This window comes from Peromyscus leucopus, chromosome 1, assembly GCF_004664715.2.
Source record: "Peromyscus leucopus breed LL Stock chromosome 1, UCI_PerLeu_2.1, whole genome shotgun sequence".
NCBI classification, from domain to species: domain Eukaryota; kingdom Metazoa; phylum Chordata; class Mammalia; order Rodentia; family Cricetidae; genus Peromyscus; species Peromyscus leucopus.
Window position 1 is genome coordinate 172,322,042 of NC_051063.1, and position 19,873 is coordinate 172,341,914.

Genomic DNA, 19,873 nt, shown 5'->3' on the forward strand with positions numbered 1-19,873 from the left:
CCACACTCACACACACGTACACACATGTACACAATCACACACGCACATGCATATGCACACAAATAAAATAGAATAAGTATAACAACATAATGCATGGCATTGTTAAAAATTGTTTAAAATAGAAAATTTCTCAATAAAAAGGAAAAGAAAAACTAAATAAAGAAACAAGTAAGTAAAAATTGTTTAAAATGAAAGCTATTTTAAATTTATGAATTGTTTATATCTGGAATGTTCCATTGAACAGTTTTGGACTGAGTCTGACCGTGGGTGACTGAAACCCTGGGAAATGAAACTGGCTTGGGGGAGGAGGATTCCTCCTGTCGACAGATGCCGGGATCTGCTCCTGTCTCTCCCGTCTCTGTCCCTGTGGGTAGAGCTCTCTTGTCCTCTGTACGGCAGAGTTGAAGATGGCAGATTTGTCTATTTGCTGGCTGGCTTGTTTGTGACAAGGTTTCAAGTAGCCCAAGCTGGCCTCCAACTCCATCCTCCTGCCTCACGCTGCAGAATGCTGGGACAAGCCAGGGAGGGCTGACTAGCTGCCCAGCACAGGGGTGCTTGTCCCCAGACCTGAGCTCGGTCCCCAGATCCCATTTAGTGGCAGGAGAACCACCTCACACAATCTGCCTTACGTCTTCTACACAAGCACCACGCGGCGCGAGCACACACAATGCTAAATAAACAATAAACAAATATGGGGGGTGCGTTCTGATTCAAGTCCAGATAGGCATGGCGGTTCACACCTGCATTCTCAGTAGGACATGGAGGCAAGGCAGGAGGCATACTGCCAGAGTGAGTCCAGCCGAGGCATGATGTAATGAGACCCCGTCTCAGGGGAAAACAAGCAAACAAAACCAAATACAGTGGTGCACGCTGGGAATCAAGCATTTGAGAGGCAGAAGCAGGTGGCTTACTGAAAACCCGAGGTTAGCCTGGGGCTGTAACTAGAGTTCCTTGGAGTTCCAGGCCACCCAAGGCTACTGATTAAGACTGTCTATAGCCGGGCGGTGGTGGCGCATCCCTTTAATCCCAGCACTCGGGAGGCAGAGCCAGGTGGATCTCTGTGAGTTCGAGGCCAGCCTGGTCTACAGAGCGAGATCCAGGACAGCCACCAAAACTACACGGAGAAACCCTGTCTCAACAAACAAACAAACAAACAAAAAAGAAAAGAAAGAAAAAGAAAAAAGACCCTGTCTAAAAAGTAACACCACCTTCCCGCCCCCCAAAAAAATAAATTTTAAAAGTTAGATGCATAACTGGGAAGTTCAAAGACAGACTATCTTCAGTCATAGTTAGGTCCAGGAGCTGAAATCCGCTTCCGTCAATGAGACAATGCCACTGATTGGGGCTGGGGTGGGGTGAGGGGGGTCCAAATGCTGTGGTTGGCCAGTGGTGGGTGGCTGCTGCTTCCTCTGCGCACAAGAGCAGGGCTGCTGGGCAGGTAAGTTACTTGGAACAGGAAGCCTTTGGCCTTGTGCCCAGCAGGGCTATGGCTCTTGAGTCAAATGCTACCTCTGGGACTCCTTGACCCTGGAAGCTGACTTCACAGGCATGAGACCCACCCAGTCCCTTTGTCAACAAACCAAGCCGATCTTAAGCAAGTCCTAAGTATGCCTCCTGGGCATGTAATCTGGGAGCTCCACACTCCAGCCTGCTCTTCTCGGGCTTCCTTCCTGAGCCGGCCCTACCCACAGAAACCAGCCAGGAGAAAGCCAAGCGCAACTTGGTGGCCGTCCAGGAGAGCAGGTGCAAGGGGGAAAAAAGACGTCCGACACACGGACTCTCTGACTCATGGAGAAAGAGGGCAGGAGGCGGGATCTTGCAAAGTCAACAATGCAGCTGAGGCTAACACTCTAGACCTCCTCCATCTTCAGCGGAGTCGGGACAAAAGGGCTTCAGAAAGTCAGAGGTGGTCGGCAAGGTGAAGGCTTCGCCATGCCCATCTTAGTTTGTCCTCTGCCCTCCAAGCATGCCCTCCCCACCATGAGGAGAAGAGAAAGTGAGGGGGTGTGGAGGTCATGATCCAGGACCTGTTACATGGCTCAGCAAGTAAAGGTACCTGCTACCAAGCCTGATGACCCGAGTTCAATCCCTGGAGAGCCACAAAACTGAAGGAGAGAACTGACTCCGGTGACTTGACCACATGCTGGGGCACATAAAGCTCTCCCAAACACAAATAATGTTAAAGTAAAAATACACACACACACACACACACACACACACACACACACACACGCACACACACACACGCACAAATGCCACTGATGGCCAAGTGGTTAAGAGCATTTGTCGTTCTTTCTTGTGGAGGCCTGGGGATTATGTCCCAGCACCCACACTGAAGTTTACAACTATCCATAACTCCAGTTCCAGGGGATCTGATGCTCTTCTGGCCTCCACAGGCACCGGGAACACATGTGGCGCACACACATACATGTAAGGAAAACACTCCTGTACATGAGATTAAATAAATCTCAAAAACAGAAGAAAATCACCAAGGCTCTGTGCATGTTGACCATACTTTTTTTTTAAAAATAATTTTTTTTAGATTTATTTATTACACATACAGTGTTCTGTCTACATTCCAGAAGGGGGCACCAGATCTCATTATAGATGGCTGGGAGCCACCATATGGTTGCTGGGAATTGAACTCAGGACCTCTGGAAGAACAGCCAATGTTCTTAACCTCTGAGCCATCTCTGCAGCCCATGTTGACCATACTTCTAATCCCAGCACTCAGAGGCAGAGGCAGGTGGATCTCTGTGAGTTCAAGGCCAGTCTGGTCTATGTAGGGAGTTTCAGGCCATCCAGGGCTGCATAGTGTGACTCTGTCACGGGGGAAAAAAGAAGTCACCGATATCTAGACTACAATTATTCTGTGCCTACTATTCACACAGCTGGCCTCATGCCACACTTGTTCCAAGCCAGACATGGTATCTGGAGGCCATGTTGCATCTTTACTAAAAACACGAACAGTGCAGATTCACACTTGATCCTGCTACTTCTCGGCTGGTGGTTTGGAAAGGTCCTGTGTCTCAGTTTACCTTTCACCCATGGAGATCATTACAATAGTGTCCCCTTATTGGGATTCTTTTTGTTGTTGGGAGGCAGTGGTTTGAGTCAGGGTTTCTCTGTGTAGCCCTGGCTGTCTTGGAACTCGCTCTGTAGACCAGGCTGGCCTCAAGTTCACAAAGATCCGCCTGCCTCTGCCTCCCAAGTGTTGGGATTAAAGATGTGCGCCACCACCGCCCAGTCCCTTACTGGGATTGCTTCTTTTTGAGACAGAGTCTCCCTATGTAGCCCTGGCTGATCAGAACTGGCTCTGTAGCCCAGGCTGGCCTGGGACTCACAGAGATCCTCCGCCTCTGCCTCCTGAGTGCTGGGACTAAAGGTGTGCAGCACCGTGCCTGACCTCTTCCTGCAATTCCCGTGAGCAATGAACAAAGACAAAGGAATTCTGAACAATGTTCCTTCTGGACCTGTCTTTTGTGTAACTCTGACTTTGGGACCAAGTCATTTTCGCCCTTCCCATGACTCGGTTTCCCCACCTCCCCCAAGTTTTGATTGGTGGCGTTATTTGCAGCAGGCCTAGTTGAGTGCCTGGTGGACAGCGGAAGTTAACAGCCTTTGTTAATAGTATTGTTAAAGGGATATGGTGGCAGCCCGGACTGGAGAGTGCCAGCCAGCCGGCTCACGGCTCAGTCCCGAACACTCCACTAACCAGCAGCAGCAGCCCACACCTGTGACCCCAGCCTTGACATCCTCAGCGGCAGGGCTAGCTGGGAGCCAGCCAGGACTGCACGGGACTTGGTCTCATAGAAACCAAACTAAGGCTTGGCAGGTAAAGGCATTTGCCACCGAACCTGACCATCAGAGTTGGGGCTCTGGCACCCACCTGATGGAAGGATCAACTCAAAACAAGTTGTCCTCTGACCTTCAGAAGCAGGCATGCCTTGCAAGCACACAAACTAATAAGCAAACAAACAAACAGAATCCTTAACAAGTAGGTCAGACCCAGCCTCCACTCCTTGGGCCGTGCCTTTCGGGAGAGGGAACCCAGTTATGTGGCAGGCTGGAGAAGGGACCCTATCCCAGCCCGCCCCCTCCCCACGGCCTCCTGTTCTCCTCCCTCCCTCCCTCCTCCAAATGGACTTTCTCGTCAGCTCCCCTCAGCGGCCCTGGGAATGTGAAGAGGCAGGTGGGAGTAGGGAGGAGCGGAGCGTCTAGGAAGAGACAAAGGAGGCAAGTCAAAACCAGCCACTAAGACCAGAGGAAGCTGGGGAGATAGGGAAAGTGGGACAAGGACACCGGGAGGGACTGGTGGGGCCAGGGGCCGGACTGACGGGTCCAGCCCCACCCAGCGGGGCTCGGCCTGCCGGGTTGGTCTGTGCTGCCCCCTAGCGGGAGACTGTGGGATGAAAAAAGATACTGGGTGGGAGGGACGCAGAGGCCAGATGTGAGGACAGAAGAAACGTCAAGAGTGACACAGAAATCTATGAGACAGAACCCAGAACATGACAGGGACGCAAAGAGAGATGTAGACAGACAGACACACACACAGCCAAAGGAATGCAGCGAGACATGGGGACCAAGTGACACAGGCACACGGATAGACAAAGAAATCCCAGAAGCTGAACGACAGAGAAACACGGGGACGCGGAGGGAGACTCCGAGATGGTGAGGGAGCCAGAGAAGAGAAATCTGGAAAGAAATGAGGCGGCGACACAAGAACCCCGGGCAGCGATCAGAGGGAGACCAAGTCCACTGAGAAGTGACCTCGACCCACGACAGCAGCCGGACTAGGGGAAGGGCTGGGGAAGGGGGTGTGGCCTCGTCGAGGGGCGGAGCCTCGGGCAGGGAGGCCCTATGAGAGCCCACAGACTCAGGCTAACCAGAGGGCAGTGGGGCGTGGTCCGGGCCAGGAGGCAAGGCTTCTGCTGGTGGCAGCCGACCGGAAGTCCAGAAGGGGGGTGTGACCGCATCGCTAGAGTAAAATGACCAGAAGGGGGCGCAGTGGGTCTTCCCGCGGTGTGTGTGGGCGTGGCTCGCCGGCAGTGGGCGTGGCCACATTGCAAAAGGGGCGGTGCTAAATCCCAGGAGAGGGCGGAGATAGAATCGTGGGGGCCGGACAGGTGTGGGACTTGGGAGGGGCGGGGTCATAGCTCCGGGAGGGGGCGGGGCCTGAATCCCAGGGTCGGCTTGGCGAGGAGGGGCGGGGCCTGTGACGTCACGAGCCCGGCCCGCTGGAGCTAAGCGAGGGGCCGGGGGGCGCGGATCCTGAGAGCCAGGCGAGGGAAGCTGGGCCAAAAGAACTGATCCGGGGAGCCGCGAGCGGCGGGAGCCGGCCTGGAGCCGGACACTTCAGGCCCCTGACCGCCCTCACAGCCGATCGGTGAACGCGGAGTGGTCCCAAGGCACCCCCTGCCCGGGCCCAGTCCCTCCCCGGGCCCCCCATGGCCCGGGCCGCAGTCCTCCCGCCGTCCAGATTGCCACCGCCGCTGCCGTTGTTGCCGCTGCTTCTGCTCCTGCTCCAGGAAACAGGTGAAAACGCGCGGATGCCTTCCTCCGTCCTCGGAGTGGAGGGAGCCCGGGCTTCGTCCCCCACCTCACTCCCAGCTCCCCGAGGGCCCTTCCCTCGTGCTCCCTTCCAGGCTGGCCTTACTGATCCAGAGATTCCCTCAACACACCCTACTCCGTCTCCGAGTCTTCTAACCTCCCCTTCAGCTCCCCCTCTTAATCACAAGTGCCCATTCTGACCCGGGTTTCTCTGTCCCCCTCCACCTCCCTCAGGGTGGAAGGGGTTAAATCCTCCCCATCCTGCGCCGATCACTTATCCGGAATCTGGATTTCCGTCTCTGCTCCCCCCCTCAGGAATGTCAAGAATGTTCCCCCCACTCACACTAGCTGGAGGGTCGTGATGGTGAGGAGGGACGACACCCGCCCACCCCCCCTTTTTCTCTTCCTTCTGGCTAGGTTGGGCGTCTGAGGCCCGGGGAGAATTGGGCGCGAGGGGACCCACGATCGAGGCTCCCTAGACCAAGGGTGGGGAGCTCGGGTCTTTGGGGGCCCCCGGCAAGCCAATGATGAGAGTTGGGGGCACTCTGGGGGCGAAGGATGTGAGTCCTGAGTGCAAGCCTCAGGCCTCAGGGAGTTGACGGGCACTGACCACCCGTTTCTGGAAAAATTAAAGATAGCTGAGATTCTGCCTCCAGAATCTCAGCTGTCCTAACCGGGGTCTAGGTAGAAGTGGGGGGAGAGGGGGCGCAAACTTGTGGGTCTTGGGTTTAACTGTGGGCAAAGAACACTGTTCGTTGGGGGTCCAGGGACAATTGGGGGCCAGAGGCACTACCTTGGCCGCTTCGGATTTAACTGTAGCTAATGGAATTTAATGAGCAGGGGACTCTGACCTTTGGCCCCCAAATATAACCAAAGGCTGAAAGGCTCTGCCTCGAACTGGGGACTCCGTCGCCTGTGTCCCAGGTGGAGTCGGAGGCCGGGAGCGAGGTCTGGAGTCCTCCCCTTCCCCCTTTCCCTGTGAGCGCCGGTGGCAAAGACGTCCCTGGGGAAGTTTTCCGGTATCGCTTTCACCTAGTTTGGGAGGGGCGGGGCGGGGCTGGAGCGCTCCGGAGTCCCTACTCCCGGTTTCGGGACCTTATCTTTCCTCGGGTCACGCCTTTGTCCTCGCTGCACTTAGGGAGGTAGATGGGAGGAGTCTCGGGCACTGCCCCTTCCCACCCCCCACTCCAGGAGGGGCGAGGCCCCGGGAGGAGCCTGGGGGTGGGGTGGGGGAACAGGTGTGCTGACCTCGCCCCGCCTCTAGCAGGTGACCGGGTTGTTTCTTCCTAACTGCAAAACTCTGGGATTGGGGGTGCAGGGGTGGCGGAGAGTTTCTGGAGGGTTTCCTCAGAAAGGGGGGATCCGAGGGATCTTGGGGAGAATGCCTATCACTCCTTTGGCCTCATTTCCTTTCTGATACCTCCTTCGAGGTGAGGTCATCAGCCCTGACCTCCAAGCTCCCTGCCTCTGTCAGCGACAGATGGGATCAGAACTCGCCACTCTGGGTGAATTCTCAAAGCCCACCGTACCCTCCAAGCCAAGCGTTGATTTGCGTGTGAGCTCACAGAAGGTTCCACAGAACCCCAAAGCAAACCTTGTTCCTCTTCCCAGCCTGCACAGGAGGAAACAGAAAAGGCACGCGCTCTTTTCCAGGGTCCACTCTGTCCCTCGAGGGCCTTTGGAAGCCAGCCGTCCGGTGGCCTGGCTGGGCCGGTTTCCCAAAGTGCTTCCTAGACCTGAGGTCCCTTCCCTGCTGGACCTCTGGGGGGATTCCCAGCTGCTGGGCATACCTCTGCTCCTGCCTCCACTTCCTCATTCCCTCTCTCTTTCTCCCTCTCATTTTTCTTCTTCCCCCCCCCTTCCGTTCACTGCTTTTCTTTTCATTTCCCCCTTTTCCCTTCTCTCCTCTCTGCTCTGTTTCTTCTTTGCCTCCACCTCTGTCCCCCGGTCCCAGCGCCTCAGCCTGCCCCTCCCTCCCGGCCTCCTCGGGGAATGGGGCTCCCACCACCTGGACCTCCAGCCTGAGCCTGCTCCTCCCCACCTCTCTGTGCTCATCCGTGTCTGCCAGGCAGCCCCACGCAGGCAGCCATGGGGGAGGGGAAGAGAGGGGACTGCAGGCCGGGCTGTCTCTTCTCGTTAGGGAAGGAGGACTGAGCAGGAGAGAAATGGGGGGACAGGGACAGGAGCCAAGAGAGGGAGGGAACGAGGGAGTCAGACCTCAGGATGGAGTCATGCACAAAGAATGAAGGAAGATGTGCAAGGGAGAGGGCAGGGCGGGCCAGGGGTGTAGGCAGAGACCCCGGAGGGGTAGAGAGGTTTGGTGTCAGGAGAGAAAGACCAAAAGACCCCAGCCCAGGGGCTGTGGAGATCCTGTGACCCAGAGAGGTCAGAGCACAGGCCGGTCTCAAGGCCAGGCAGTGTGGAGGGGCCACAGGGAGTTACAGACACGGAGCGACAGGGCGTCTTGCACAGGGCCAGCTCCCCTGCCCCCGCCTGGGATGCCGTTACATTTTTAATGTCCCAGCGATGCTGAGACACAGAGCAGGAAGGGGAGGAGGAGAGGGACCCAGAGAGATGGCCCAGGCAGTGAGAAAGTGTGTCAGGAGATGTGGAGAGGTGTGGGTGCTGGACACACAAGGACACGGAGCTCCCAGGGTCACAGAAACAGAAACCCTAAGGCAGGAGTGGTGACCATACACCTGTAACTCCAGCACTCGAAGAAGGCTGAGGCAGGAGGATTACAGGCTGAGCTACATCAAAAGACCCTGTCGCTTAAAAAAACAAACAAAAAAACCAGAGTGGCGGAAGCAGGCCTGTAATCTAAATGCCAGCTTGGGGGAGGCTGAGGCAGCAGAATCTTGAGCCCCAGGGCCAGCCTTGGCTATGGAGCTGAGGAAGGAAAAGAAGAGGAGAGAGATGGACTGGGCTGTGGCTCAGTTGGTAGTGCTCACTTAGCAGGCATGGAGCACTGGGTTCCATCCTTTGCACCCCCTAAAGCAGGCATGGAGCCCTGGGTTCCATCCTCTGCACCCCCTAAAGCAGGCATGGTAGCTGTGACCCGAACATGAGTTCAAGATGACATGGCTACGCAGTGAGATTGAGGCCAGCCACGGTCACTTGAGACCTTCTCCCAGAAAACGAGAGGGGTACCAACAAGCTGGGGATGCAGCCCAGGCTGCAGAGTGCTTGCCTAGCATGCCTGAAAACGGGGGTTCTATCCCCAGCACCGAATGATCACCGGTGGTAGAGAGCACCTATAATCCCAAAATGGAAAGTAGAGACCAGAACATCAGAAGTTTAAGGTCATCTTTGGCTACATAGTTAAATTCAGTCCAGCCTACAAGAGACCCTGTGTCAAAAAGGGAAAAAAAATTGTTATTTTGTGTATGTCGGAGTGGCTCGGGCCTTTAATCCCAGCACTCAGGAGGCAGAGGCAGGCGGATCTCCGTGTACTCTGAATTCAAAGGCAGCCTGGTCTAATTAAGAGAATTCCAGGCCATCCAGGCCTACATATTAAGACCCTCCCCCATCTCTGTCTGTCTGTCTGGATGGATGGATGGATGGTCTCTCTCTCTCTCTATTATTAATATTTAGATAAATAGGCAGGAGTCTGGTACTTTGGGGAATGAGAAGCCAAGGGACAGGGGCAGAAGGAACAGATCAGAGAAGTGGGACCTGTACACAGGCAGAGGCCATAGTCTCCTGGGACTGGGATGCACACTGAGGTGTCCACTCTCTTGGCAGGATATGAGAGTGGTCCGTCCCAGGACCCAGCCAGGAAGAGCCTTCGAGAACTTCCCCCTGATGAGTCTGTATTTCCACAGGGGAAGTCCTCTGGGAGCTGAGCCCCTGTAGCAAAGGAAGGCTGTGTATCCAAGGGGCCAGGGGGCCCCTGTGTAACCCCCGAGTGTTAAACGGAGGCCCACATAGAGATCAAGACAGCTCAGGCCGTGTATCCTGGCCGAAGTGGTTACATTCTCACCCCCCAGACAGGCTCCGGATGTCCGCCGTGGGGGTGGGAACCATGATTAATGTAATTAATTAATTAACCAGGTGGCTGAGGCAGCAGCTGATGCCAGTGCTCCAAGCACCCTGGCCTTGAAGGGTTTACTCCAGGCCCGCCCCACCCTGCCGGGTTGGGAGTAGGACACTCCAGGTTTTATAGGTGTGCAGGGGCCAGCGGAGACTTGAGGAGCCAGCCAGGCAGGACATTAAGAAGCCCGGGGTCCAGACTCAAGCTCTCTTCCCCAAGACCCGAGGCTCCATATCCTCCAACCTTCCTCCTTCCGACCTGAAGTATAGGATCCAGCCCTCCCCCGGCAGACTCAGGCCTCCCGACCAGTCCTCTTCCCTCGGGCTGTGAGACCCCAGCTCCAGCCCTCCCCGGTGTTATTGCTCAGCAGACTTTCCCTCTGGCCTGCAGGAAGCCTGCTCTTCCAGTCCTTAGGGAAAGGAAGTGTGTTTGAGGACCCAGCTGACACTCCATAGAGCGGTCGGTCGGTCGGTCTGTGGCCAGAAAGCCCTGCCGAGGAAAGCAGAGAGAAGCAAGTGTTCCCACGGGCCATTTTCTGGCCACTATCTCTGAGGCGTGGTTTTGGCGGTGTCCCTACAAGGTCACACCACAGCCACCTGCCATGCAGCCTCCAAGGGGTGTGTTTCTCTCTTTTTCAAAACAGGGTTTCTCTGTGTAGCCCTGCCTGTCCTGGGACTCACTCTGTAGCCCAGGCTGGCCTCAACTGAGAAATCCACCTGCCTCTACCTCCCAAGTGCTGGGATTAAAGGCGTGCGCCGCCACCTCCCAGCCAGGAGATGTTTTTAGCTCCAGACAACCCATCTTCCAGATTTCATGGCTTCATCTCCCCTGCCTCCCCACCCGACACACAGAATCCCTGCATCCTCCTCGCCCCATAGTGTTCAAACTCCACGTCCCCACCAATCTCGCTTCCTTCCCCAGTCTCTCCCTCCCATTCCTGCTTGGGAATCTTTCATCTAGATCCTTCTCCATCATTGCAGCCCCTACCCTGACCCAGAAGACTCTTCTTTAATTGTCACTGATCTTTCTAAACTTTGTCCTGTTCCTTCCCCCCACACACACATGTTTACACTCCCCGCTTCTCTCAGAGAAAAGCCCACACATTCTAATTCATTCACGCTTGTGTGTGACCTAGCACAATTTGCTGTTTGTAAGAACGGACGTTCACTTCGTAGGCTCTTCTTGTATCAGTCTCAACGAGGCTGGGGTCACAGGTGTGTGCTTCCATAACTGGTATCATATCCATAACACCGTTTTGATTGCCCATCCGTTCATTTATCCAGCACATTTACCTTCGAAATATCAGGCACTGTTCTAGGCTCTGGGCTCTAGGGATGAATGAAAGACCTCTTCCCCTCATGGCTCTGCTAGGGAAATAGGTGGTTGGTGCCTTGTTGGGGTGAGGGAACAAGTTAAGAAGAATCCTTGTTATCAGTTCCGTGATCCGAGCTTATCTCACTAAGGAGGAAGCATGTTGACCTGCTGGGCAAGGAAGACCGCAAGGCCCTGAGGTAGGACTTGTCTGGGCCAGAGGACCAGAGAGGGGCGATAGAGAGAGGAGCCCCGAGATGGCATGGGTGTGATCCACGCAGGGTTCCGAGGGAGAAAGGAGCCACTGAAGGCTCCAAGCAGCGAAGATGGGGTACCGGCTACATGATCTCTCTAGCCGCAGGGGGAGACACAGCTGGGAAGGTCACCTAGGAAGTGACCCAAGCAGGAAGTGGCTGGTGAGTTGAGCCAGAGTGGGGACCCTGAGGCACCACACTCGCATGGTCCGACTGAAGATACGTTTTAAAGATGGATCCTGCAGAGATGGATCTTAAAGATAGGCTGCTCGTGGGGGTGGGGGTGGGGTGCTGATGTAAACAGGTGACCCCAAGATCTTGAGTTCCTTGCCAGCCAGGACTATGTAGCCAGACCCCCATCTCAAAAACAAACAGAACAGGGACCAAGGAGATGGGCCAGCAGGTGAAGGTGCTTGCTGCCAAGGCCAGGTTCTACCACTGAGACCAAAGGTGGAAAGGGAGAGTCGACCCCCACCTCTGTGAGATGGCACACCCACCCCTACCCACAAATAAATAAATGTAATAATTAAAACAAACAAACAAAAAACACTGTTCATCACACAGGGGTCTGAACATCCTGTTCTTTGTTTTTTTGTTGGTTGGTTTGATTGTTTGTTTTCTGAGACAGGGTTTCTCTGTGTAGCCCTGGCTGTCCCGGAACTCACTCTGTAGACCAGGCTGGACTCAAAGTCACAGAGATCCACCTGCCTCTGCCTCTGCCTCCTGAGTGCTGGGGTTAAGGCGTGTGCCACCACCGCCCGACCTGTTCCTTTATTTAGAATTAGACGCTTGGTCTGGAGGTCCTGAGGCAGTAAGGCTTTTGTTATTTGTATTTTTCATTTATTACTGATTTGAGACAGGGCCTCCCTGTGTAACACAGGTTAACTGGGAACTCACTGGCCTCCAATTCACAATCCTCGTGCCTCCGACTCCTTCGTGCTGGAATTACAACTGAAGGCCACTGAGCCTGGTTCCCCAACTTTTAGCGTTTATTTGGGGGGGGGGTGAAAGAGGGGGGGCACCACAATACATGTGTATGTTCTCTTCATCCACTATGTGGGTCAGGGATCGAACTCAGGTCTTCAGTCTTGGCAGCAATCACCTTTACCCACTGAGCCATCTCACCAGCCCCTCGCTGACACCTTTTCAAGCCCGTTTTGCTGTCTTTAATGTGCTTTCTGTCTAGCTCCACATACTGCTTGCTCTAATTCACATTTGCAAAGATGTGTAATCCCAGTGCTCAGGAGGGTGAGGCAGGAGGATTGATGTGAATTCCAGGCCAACCAGAGCTGACTAAATAAGCAAAGTAAAACCTAAGCCTGGGCTGAGGCACATGCAAACCCTGCCAGATGTGGCCTGTGGGGACAGGCACTGACCCTGTGACCTGGCCTGCAGAGAGGTGTCAGATCTTTTACTGGAATTGTCCCAGGGGACCCTACAGGGTGGACTAAATGTCTCCATTTTACACATGGAAGAACTGGGGCTTGAAAAGGTCATCCAGCCTGGAAGCAGCAACCAGCAGGAAGCTCACATCTGTCTATGTAACAATTCTTCTAAAGAGTACTCCTGCTCCTGCCTCCTCTCTGTGATAGGGCTGGAACCCAGGGCTTCCCATATGTTATGCAGGTGCCCTTACGCCTGAGCCGCACCCCCAGCCCCTCACTGGGGGATTCTAGGCAGGGGCTCCACCACTGAGCCACACCCCAGCCCTCACTGGGGGATTCTAGGCAGGTGCTCTACCACTGAGCCACACCCCCAGCCCCTCACTGGGGGATTCTAGGCAGGGGCTCCACCACTGAGTCATACCCCAGCCCCTCACTGGGGGATTCTAGGCAGGTGCTCTACCACTGAGCCACACCCCCAGCCCCTCACTGGGGGATTCTAGGCAGGGGCTCCACCACTGAGCCACACCCCAGCCCCTCACTGGGGGATTCTAGGCAGGGGCTCTACCACTGAGCCAAACCCCCAGCCCCTCACTGGGGGATTCTAGGCAGGGCTCTCCTGAGCTGTCCTCTCCCCAGCCCACATTGACCTGCTCTGCTGCAGAGGATGAAGCCCTTTTGGTCAATGTGGTCTGGGTTTGAGTGGTGAGGCATTTTTGGAGATGGTTTGGCTCTTTAAGCCGTCACTAGTTGCCACTTGTCCGTCTTCCCTGGCACTGTCTGTCCACAGTGGTGTTCTGCCAGCTCCCCTCATCAGGACCCCCTGGATTCTTTTTTAGAGATGGTTCTAAGTGTTTTGGCGCTGTGCCCACCCTTCCTGTCTGTGCGCTGTGTGCGCAAGGTGCCCAAGGAAGAGCTGAGCTGTGGGTGCTTGAGAAGCCACCACGTGGGTGCTGGGAACCCAACCCAGGTCCTCTGCAAGAGCAGCAGGTGCTCTTGACCTCTGAGCTATCCCCAGCCACACACACACACACACACACACACACACACACACACACACACACGCATTTGGAGACAGGGTCTAGCGATGTTTCCCTGGCTGGCCTGGAACTCACTATGTGGCCCAGGCTGGTCACAGAGATCCATCTACCTCCCCTTGCCCTGTCTGTGCTGGGATTAAAAGCTTTTGCTACCACACCACAGTTCCCCTCAGTTCTTGTGTGTGAGGAGGCCGGGACTGTGCACACTCACCACTGTCCAAGAGGGCAGCTCTGCCCAGCTCTCTCTACAGAGGGTTGTGAGCAGTTGCTCATGGACACAAGTCGGGTGCTGTGTCATTGAGTCCCTCGCCCCGGGGCTCACTGTCAGTGGCCACTTGTAATTATCCGGCCTCTTTGTTTGTTTACCAAGTTCAAGTTTCCTGTGGACCCATGCTAAAGTGCTCCTTCAAGCATTCCTTAGTCCTCATAACACTTCTGGAGGGTGCGACACTGTCATTATGTCCTCCTTACGCAGCTGGGAAACTGAGGTGCAGATGTTAAGAGCCTGGATTTAAACCCACACATTATTGTGCCCTGGGTCATCGTGGAGTACTTCCTCCCGGAGCTGAGACACAGGCTTCCTGGTTTCTGTATTTGTTCGAAGTGGGGGGACAGGTGCTGGCAGTTAATGCAGAGGACTTGTTCCATTTCTAGTACAACATCCTGTAACTCTGATTCCGAGGGACCTGCCTCCCCCTTCAGGCCTCCATAGGTACCTGCACACACACACACACACACACACACACACACACACACACACACACCATATATGGATGCAAACACATGACACATAAACATGAAATAAAAAATATTTTTTAAAATGTGAGCAGATAGGGGCTGGAGAGTTGGCTGTATGGCCTTGGCTGTCTTGGAACTCACTTTGTAGACCAGGCTGGCCTCAAACTCCCAGAGATCCCCTGTCTCTGCCTCTGGATTGCTGGGATTAAAGGCGTGCGCCACCACCACAACATTAAATAATTTTTAAAAAATGTTTAAGTAAAAATAAAGCCAGGCACAGTGGTGCACACCTTTAATCTCAGGATTTCTGGAGGCAGATGCAGATGAATCTCTGTGAGTTCAAGGACAGCCAGGTCTGTGTTCTTAAAAAGAACATACATGAATGAATGAATGAATGAATGAATGAAGTGGGGAAATAGGAGAAGGGTCTGGTAAGACCCCATCCTCACAGAGATGAGATATTGGCAGTTAATGGTTGCTGAAGGAGGGGGAGTCATTTTCTTGAGTGGTCTAGCCTCAGGCTTGTTTCTCATATTCCAGTAGAAAGCCCCACAGCCATGCTCATGCAAAGCACTGGAAATTAGACTCCGTGGATCACAAAACAAAACTCGGGAAAGTCAGAGGGAGACTCTTTGGCAAGAAAGGGGTTCAGCAGGAGCCACAGAGGACGAGAAGTCCTGAGGGTGACTGTAACCAAACTACACTGCAGGCCTGTGTGAAGCCAGGGAGAGAGACTGTAGCTCCAGGGGTAAAAACGCTCACCTCGCATGTGTGGGGCCCCACTCTCTAGTGCTGTAAAGGTGGGCAGAGAACAGAGCCGGGGAGACGGATCGGTGGACAAAATCCTTTCTCTGTTAGCATGGAGACCAGAGTATCATCCTCAGCACTTTTATGTCAAAAGCTGCACATAAGGTACAGCTCTACATCGATGTGGCAGTGAACATCTGGAATCCCAGCACTGGGGAGGCTGAAACGGGTTCGCTGGCCTTTGTTGGCCAGCCTGGCTGAACCACTGAGCGGCTGGCTGGAGCACCCGTTCGCCATGTCCGAGTGAGGGGCTGAGGATTAAAGACAAGACAGCGGGTCATTCTTCTCAGGAGAATGCCGTCTATTGAAGGAGGGAAGAGGCCTTAAATACAGGCTCACAGCACAGTGGAAGAACCCCGGGAGGGCAAAAGTTTGCTACAAAAGTTTCACTATCTCACGCCCCAGCTGTTTTCTCAACTATGCAGGGCACACGAAACAAGGAACCTGCCTTTAGCTGGAGGAAGGGAGCCGGCAGGAAGTCAACATAGGGAGGTCATCTGATGAAGGTCAGCAAGCAAGGCCGCAGCTACCCAAGGAATGGGGGTCAGGGCCCAACAGCAGGCCAATCAGAAACCCTGTCTCAAATAGGATGGGTCGTTGGAGAGATGGCTCAACTGTTAAGAGCATTGCGTGCTCTTCCCAAGAATCCAGGTTGGATTCTCAGCACACACATAGCGTCTCAGAACCGCCTCTAACCCCAGTTCCATGGACTCTTATGCCCCCTTCTGGCCTCTGCTGGCACTGCATGTGCACAGACATTCATGCAGGCAAAACCTCCATCACATAAACTAAAAATAAACTTAAAAAAATAAATAAATAAAAAGACAAGGTGTGGGTCAGCTGTGGTGGCGCACAATTTTAATCTTGGCACTGGGAGGCAGAGGCAGGCAGATCTCAGTGAGTTCCAGGCCAGCCTGAGCTCTAGTCTGAGACCCTGTGTCCTCTCTGCCTTGGCACTGCCTGTCCTGGAGACCGCTGGCTTGTCCCCTCCCCCACGTGACTGACCTCTTCCCTTTCTCCCCAGGAGCCCAAGATGTGCGGGTACGAGTGCTCCCAGAGGTCCGGGGCCGCCTGGGAGGCACCGTGGAGTTACCATGCCACCTGCTCCCACCCACGTCGGAGCGCGTCTCTCAGGTGACCTGGCAGCGCCTGGATGCTGCGGTCGTGGCCGCCTTCCACCCATCCTTCGGCGTGGACTTCCCCAACCCTCAGTTCACCAAGGACCGCCTGTCCTTTGTCAGAGCGAAAGAGGACACAAACGCAGACCTGCGGGATGCCACGCTGGCCTTCCGGGGACTGAGGGTGGAGGACGAGGGCAATTATACCTGCGAATTTGCCACCTTCCCCAACGGCACCCGCAGGGGGGTGACCTGGCTCAGAGTCATAGGTGAGTGGGGGACAGTGTGAGCGCCCTTCCCTTGGCTGCTTCTCCCTGTCTCGGCTTTCAGGTGGACCGTCCTTAATGTGTTTGCAGGTGTCTTATTTGGTTCTGTTGGGGTTGGTTTGTTTGTATTTTTGTTTTATTGAGAACGGGAACTCATGTAGTTAAGGCTGGGCTCAAACTTTTTTTACTTTATTTCTTTAAAGTTGGGTGCGTACATGCGTGCATATATGTGTGTCCCCTGCAGTGTTTGGAGGTCAGAAGACAACTTTGGGGAGTCAGTTCTCTCCTTACACCTTGGGAGTCCTGGGGATCAAACTCAGGTTATCAAGCAGTCAGGCGTGGCAGCCTGCTGAGCCGTTTTTGCCAGCTCCAGCCCCTAACGTCTGCTTGTCCAGGGATGAGCGGGAAATTTCGATCCTCCGCCTCCACCCGAGCACTGGGATTAAGGACTTGGCTGTCACACCTAGTTCATTTGGTGCTGGGGATGGAATGGCACTTTGTGTGTGCTAGGCAAGCACGCTACCAACTTAGCTCCGATTTCCTTCATTTTCCTTTCTTCCTTCCTTTTATTTATTTATTTATTTATTTTAAATAATTTAACTTTAGGGGTTGGGGATTTAGCTCAGTGGTAGAACGCTTGCCTAGCAAGTGCAAGGCCCTGGGTTCAGTTCTCAGCTCCGGGAAAAAAATAAATAAATAAAATAATTTAACTTTATTTTATGTGCATTGGTGTGAAGGTGTCAGATCCCCTGGAACTGGAGTTACAGACAGTTGTGGGCTGCCATGTGGGTGCTGGGAATTGAACTCTGGTCCTGGAAGAGCAGCCAGTGAGTGCTCTTAACCACTGAGCCATCAATCCAGCCCATCTTTCTTTCTTTTAAGAAACGTAGCCCAGGCTGGCTTGAAATCTAAATCCTCCTGCCTCTGTCATCGGGTGCTAGGATTACAGGGGCACGCCAGGACACCCATCTTTGACCAGTACTTATTAAGCACCTACTGAGTGCTAGTTGCTGACTCTGTTTACCAAGTAGACAACAGCATTTTTTCCCCTTGAGTCAGGGTTCAATATGTAGCCCAGGCTGGCCTCAAATTCGAAGCAGCCCAGTTGCCTCAGGGCTGGGACTATAGTATTTGGGCCATGACACTCCACTCTGGTTTTGTACTGAGAATAAGAGCCATGGAGGTTCTGAGTGAGCACAGGGCTGTAACTTGGAGAAGAGTCCTGGGTGTCACCGAGAGCTCAGACAGCTTGTTTGAATCAAACGATGTGACTGGGTCGGGGGGTCGGAGAGGCGGGAAGCAGGGAGTAGGCCTTAGGTTGCTTTGCCTTGACCTCGGGTGAGGAGGTGCAGGAGACGGAGGAGGCAAAACGGGCAATCTTAGGAGGTCTGCACCACTGTTCCTGGGCTGGGGGAACCGAGGACCAGAAAAGACTCCCCTGGGGCCGAAAAGATGGCTCAGCTGAAAAGAGTACAGGCAGCCGGCGGCGGTGGTGCACGCCTTTAATCCCAGCACTCGGGAGGCAGAGCCAGGTGGATCTCTGTGAGTTCGAGGCCAGCCTGGTCTACAGAGTGAGATCCAGGACAGGCTCCAAAACTACACAGAGAAACCCTGTCTCGAGGGAAAAAAAAGAAAAGAAAAGAGTACTGGCTCCTATTGCATAAGACCCAAGATTCCCAACACCCACATGGCAGCTCACAATCATCTACAACTCCACTTCTGGGGGATCCATCACCCGCTTCTCTCCTCTGTGGTGCTGCAGACATGTGGCGTGCAGGCACAACACCCATACACAAAAAATTAAAATTGAAGGGCTCCCAGCTTGCTGGCCTGACACAGCCAGTTGGCACAGTGGCAGAGATTTCTCACTAAAGGTGGAAAAATCCCGTGCAAGCCACACCATCCAACCCTCCAGACACCATATTGCCCCAGGTTGGAAACCTCCCTGTACATTCTGGAACAGGAGGAGCTACTTCCATAGCCCTTGCCAGTTCTCGGGGAGCAGGCCTGTCACCCCATAAACTCAGGGAGCTGAGGCAAGCTACAGAGAGAGGTGAAGGCCAGCCTGGGCAACTTGAGACCCCTTCTCAAAATCAATTTTTGTTTTGTTTTGTTTTGTTTTTCAAGACGGGGTTTCACTGAAAATTTGAGGCCAGCCTGGTCTACAAACTGAGTTCCAGGACAGCCAAGGCTCCACAGAGAAACTCTTGTCTCAGAAAAACAAAAAGGGAAAAGAAAGTTCTTGCTGTGAATGAAGCTCTATAATCAACTATTTCCCTAGAATCCCCCAGGGAGGGGCTGGGGGCGTGGCTCTGTGGCGGAGCACCTGTCTGGCATGAAAAAAAAGAAAAGGCAGGGCTGGAAATGGTGGTAGAGCGCTTTCCTATGATGCACGAAGCCCTGGGTTCGATCTCCAGCACTGCATGAAAGCAGGGATGATGCCGCACGCCTGCGTTCCCCACGCGTGGAAGATAGAATTAGGATACGCGAAGGCGAAGGTCATCTTTAGGTGTGGAAAGTGAGTCCAGGCCAGCTGGGCTACATGAGATCTCAAAAAAAAGGACGGATACACACACACACACACACACACACACACTGCGAAGCCCTTCTCCCACACCTCAGAAAGCTCTCCGCTCTTGTGCAATAGCTTGAACAAGCTGGTCGTGGAGGCATGTGCCTCTTCTCCAAGGCTGAAGCAGAATCACAAGGTTGAGGCTAGCCTGGGCTACATAGCCAGACCCTACCTCAACACGGTAAAAAATAAATAAAAGGACAACTGGGTCTGTTGCTGAGTAGCGGGTGCTTAGCTGGCGTGCACAGGGTCCTCGGCTGTGTGTCCCTAGGCTGTGCTGCACAGTGGAACAGAGGTGACGGAGAGGGAGAGAGGGGGAAGGGAAAGGGTGAGGGGGGAAGAGAAGAGAGGAAGCAGGAAGCGGCTCAGTGGCAAAGCCTTGGCTGTCGTTCACAGGGTCCTAGGTTCCATCGATAAACTCAAAGAGGGAAGAAGGGGTCGGGAGGGAGGGCAGGCAAGCTTTAGAACATCAATCAGCCGACAGGCACTATGGGTACAGCCGCCTCTGTCTCTGTGGTCAGGCCGGTGAGGTGGGGGCCTCAGAGACCGGGAAAGTCCCATTGAGGAAGTTAGCCTCTATTTGGGATGAGGTCTGGAGGGTATAGAACGCCCATCCTAGGGCTGCGCACCACAGCTAGCTAGGCTCGACAGTCAGGAGGAGCTTCCCAACGGAACGTCCCTGTGGGCACTGATGGACAGGAGGCCCTGATGGATCGCTGGCCTTTGGTGGTCACGGGGAGACAGGGGAGAGGGGAGGGGGCGGACAGCTCGGGGACACCTGCTCAGGTGGGCAGGTCCACTT

At 54.2% G+C, this 19,873-nt stretch overlaps 1 protein-coding gene across 2 annotated transcripts in view; it reads left to right on the forward strand.

Moving 5' to 3' along the window:
* Positions 1-5,181: 5,181 nt before the first annotated feature.
* Nectin2 (nectin cell adhesion molecule 2) overlaps positions 5,182-19,873 on the forward strand; it is a 33,934-nt gene continuing 19,242 nt past the window's right edge. For both annotated transcript variants that reach the window (XM_028893845.2, XM_028893846.2), the window contains exons 1-2: positions 5,182-5,535; positions 16,140-16,502. In XM_028893845.2, the coding sequence (XP_028749678.1) occupies positions 5,448-5,535; positions 16,140-16,502 (451 nt within the window). In that variant the 5' untranslated portion in view covers positions 5,182-5,447. The remainder of the gene's footprint in view (positions 5,536-16,139; positions 16,503-19,873) is intronic.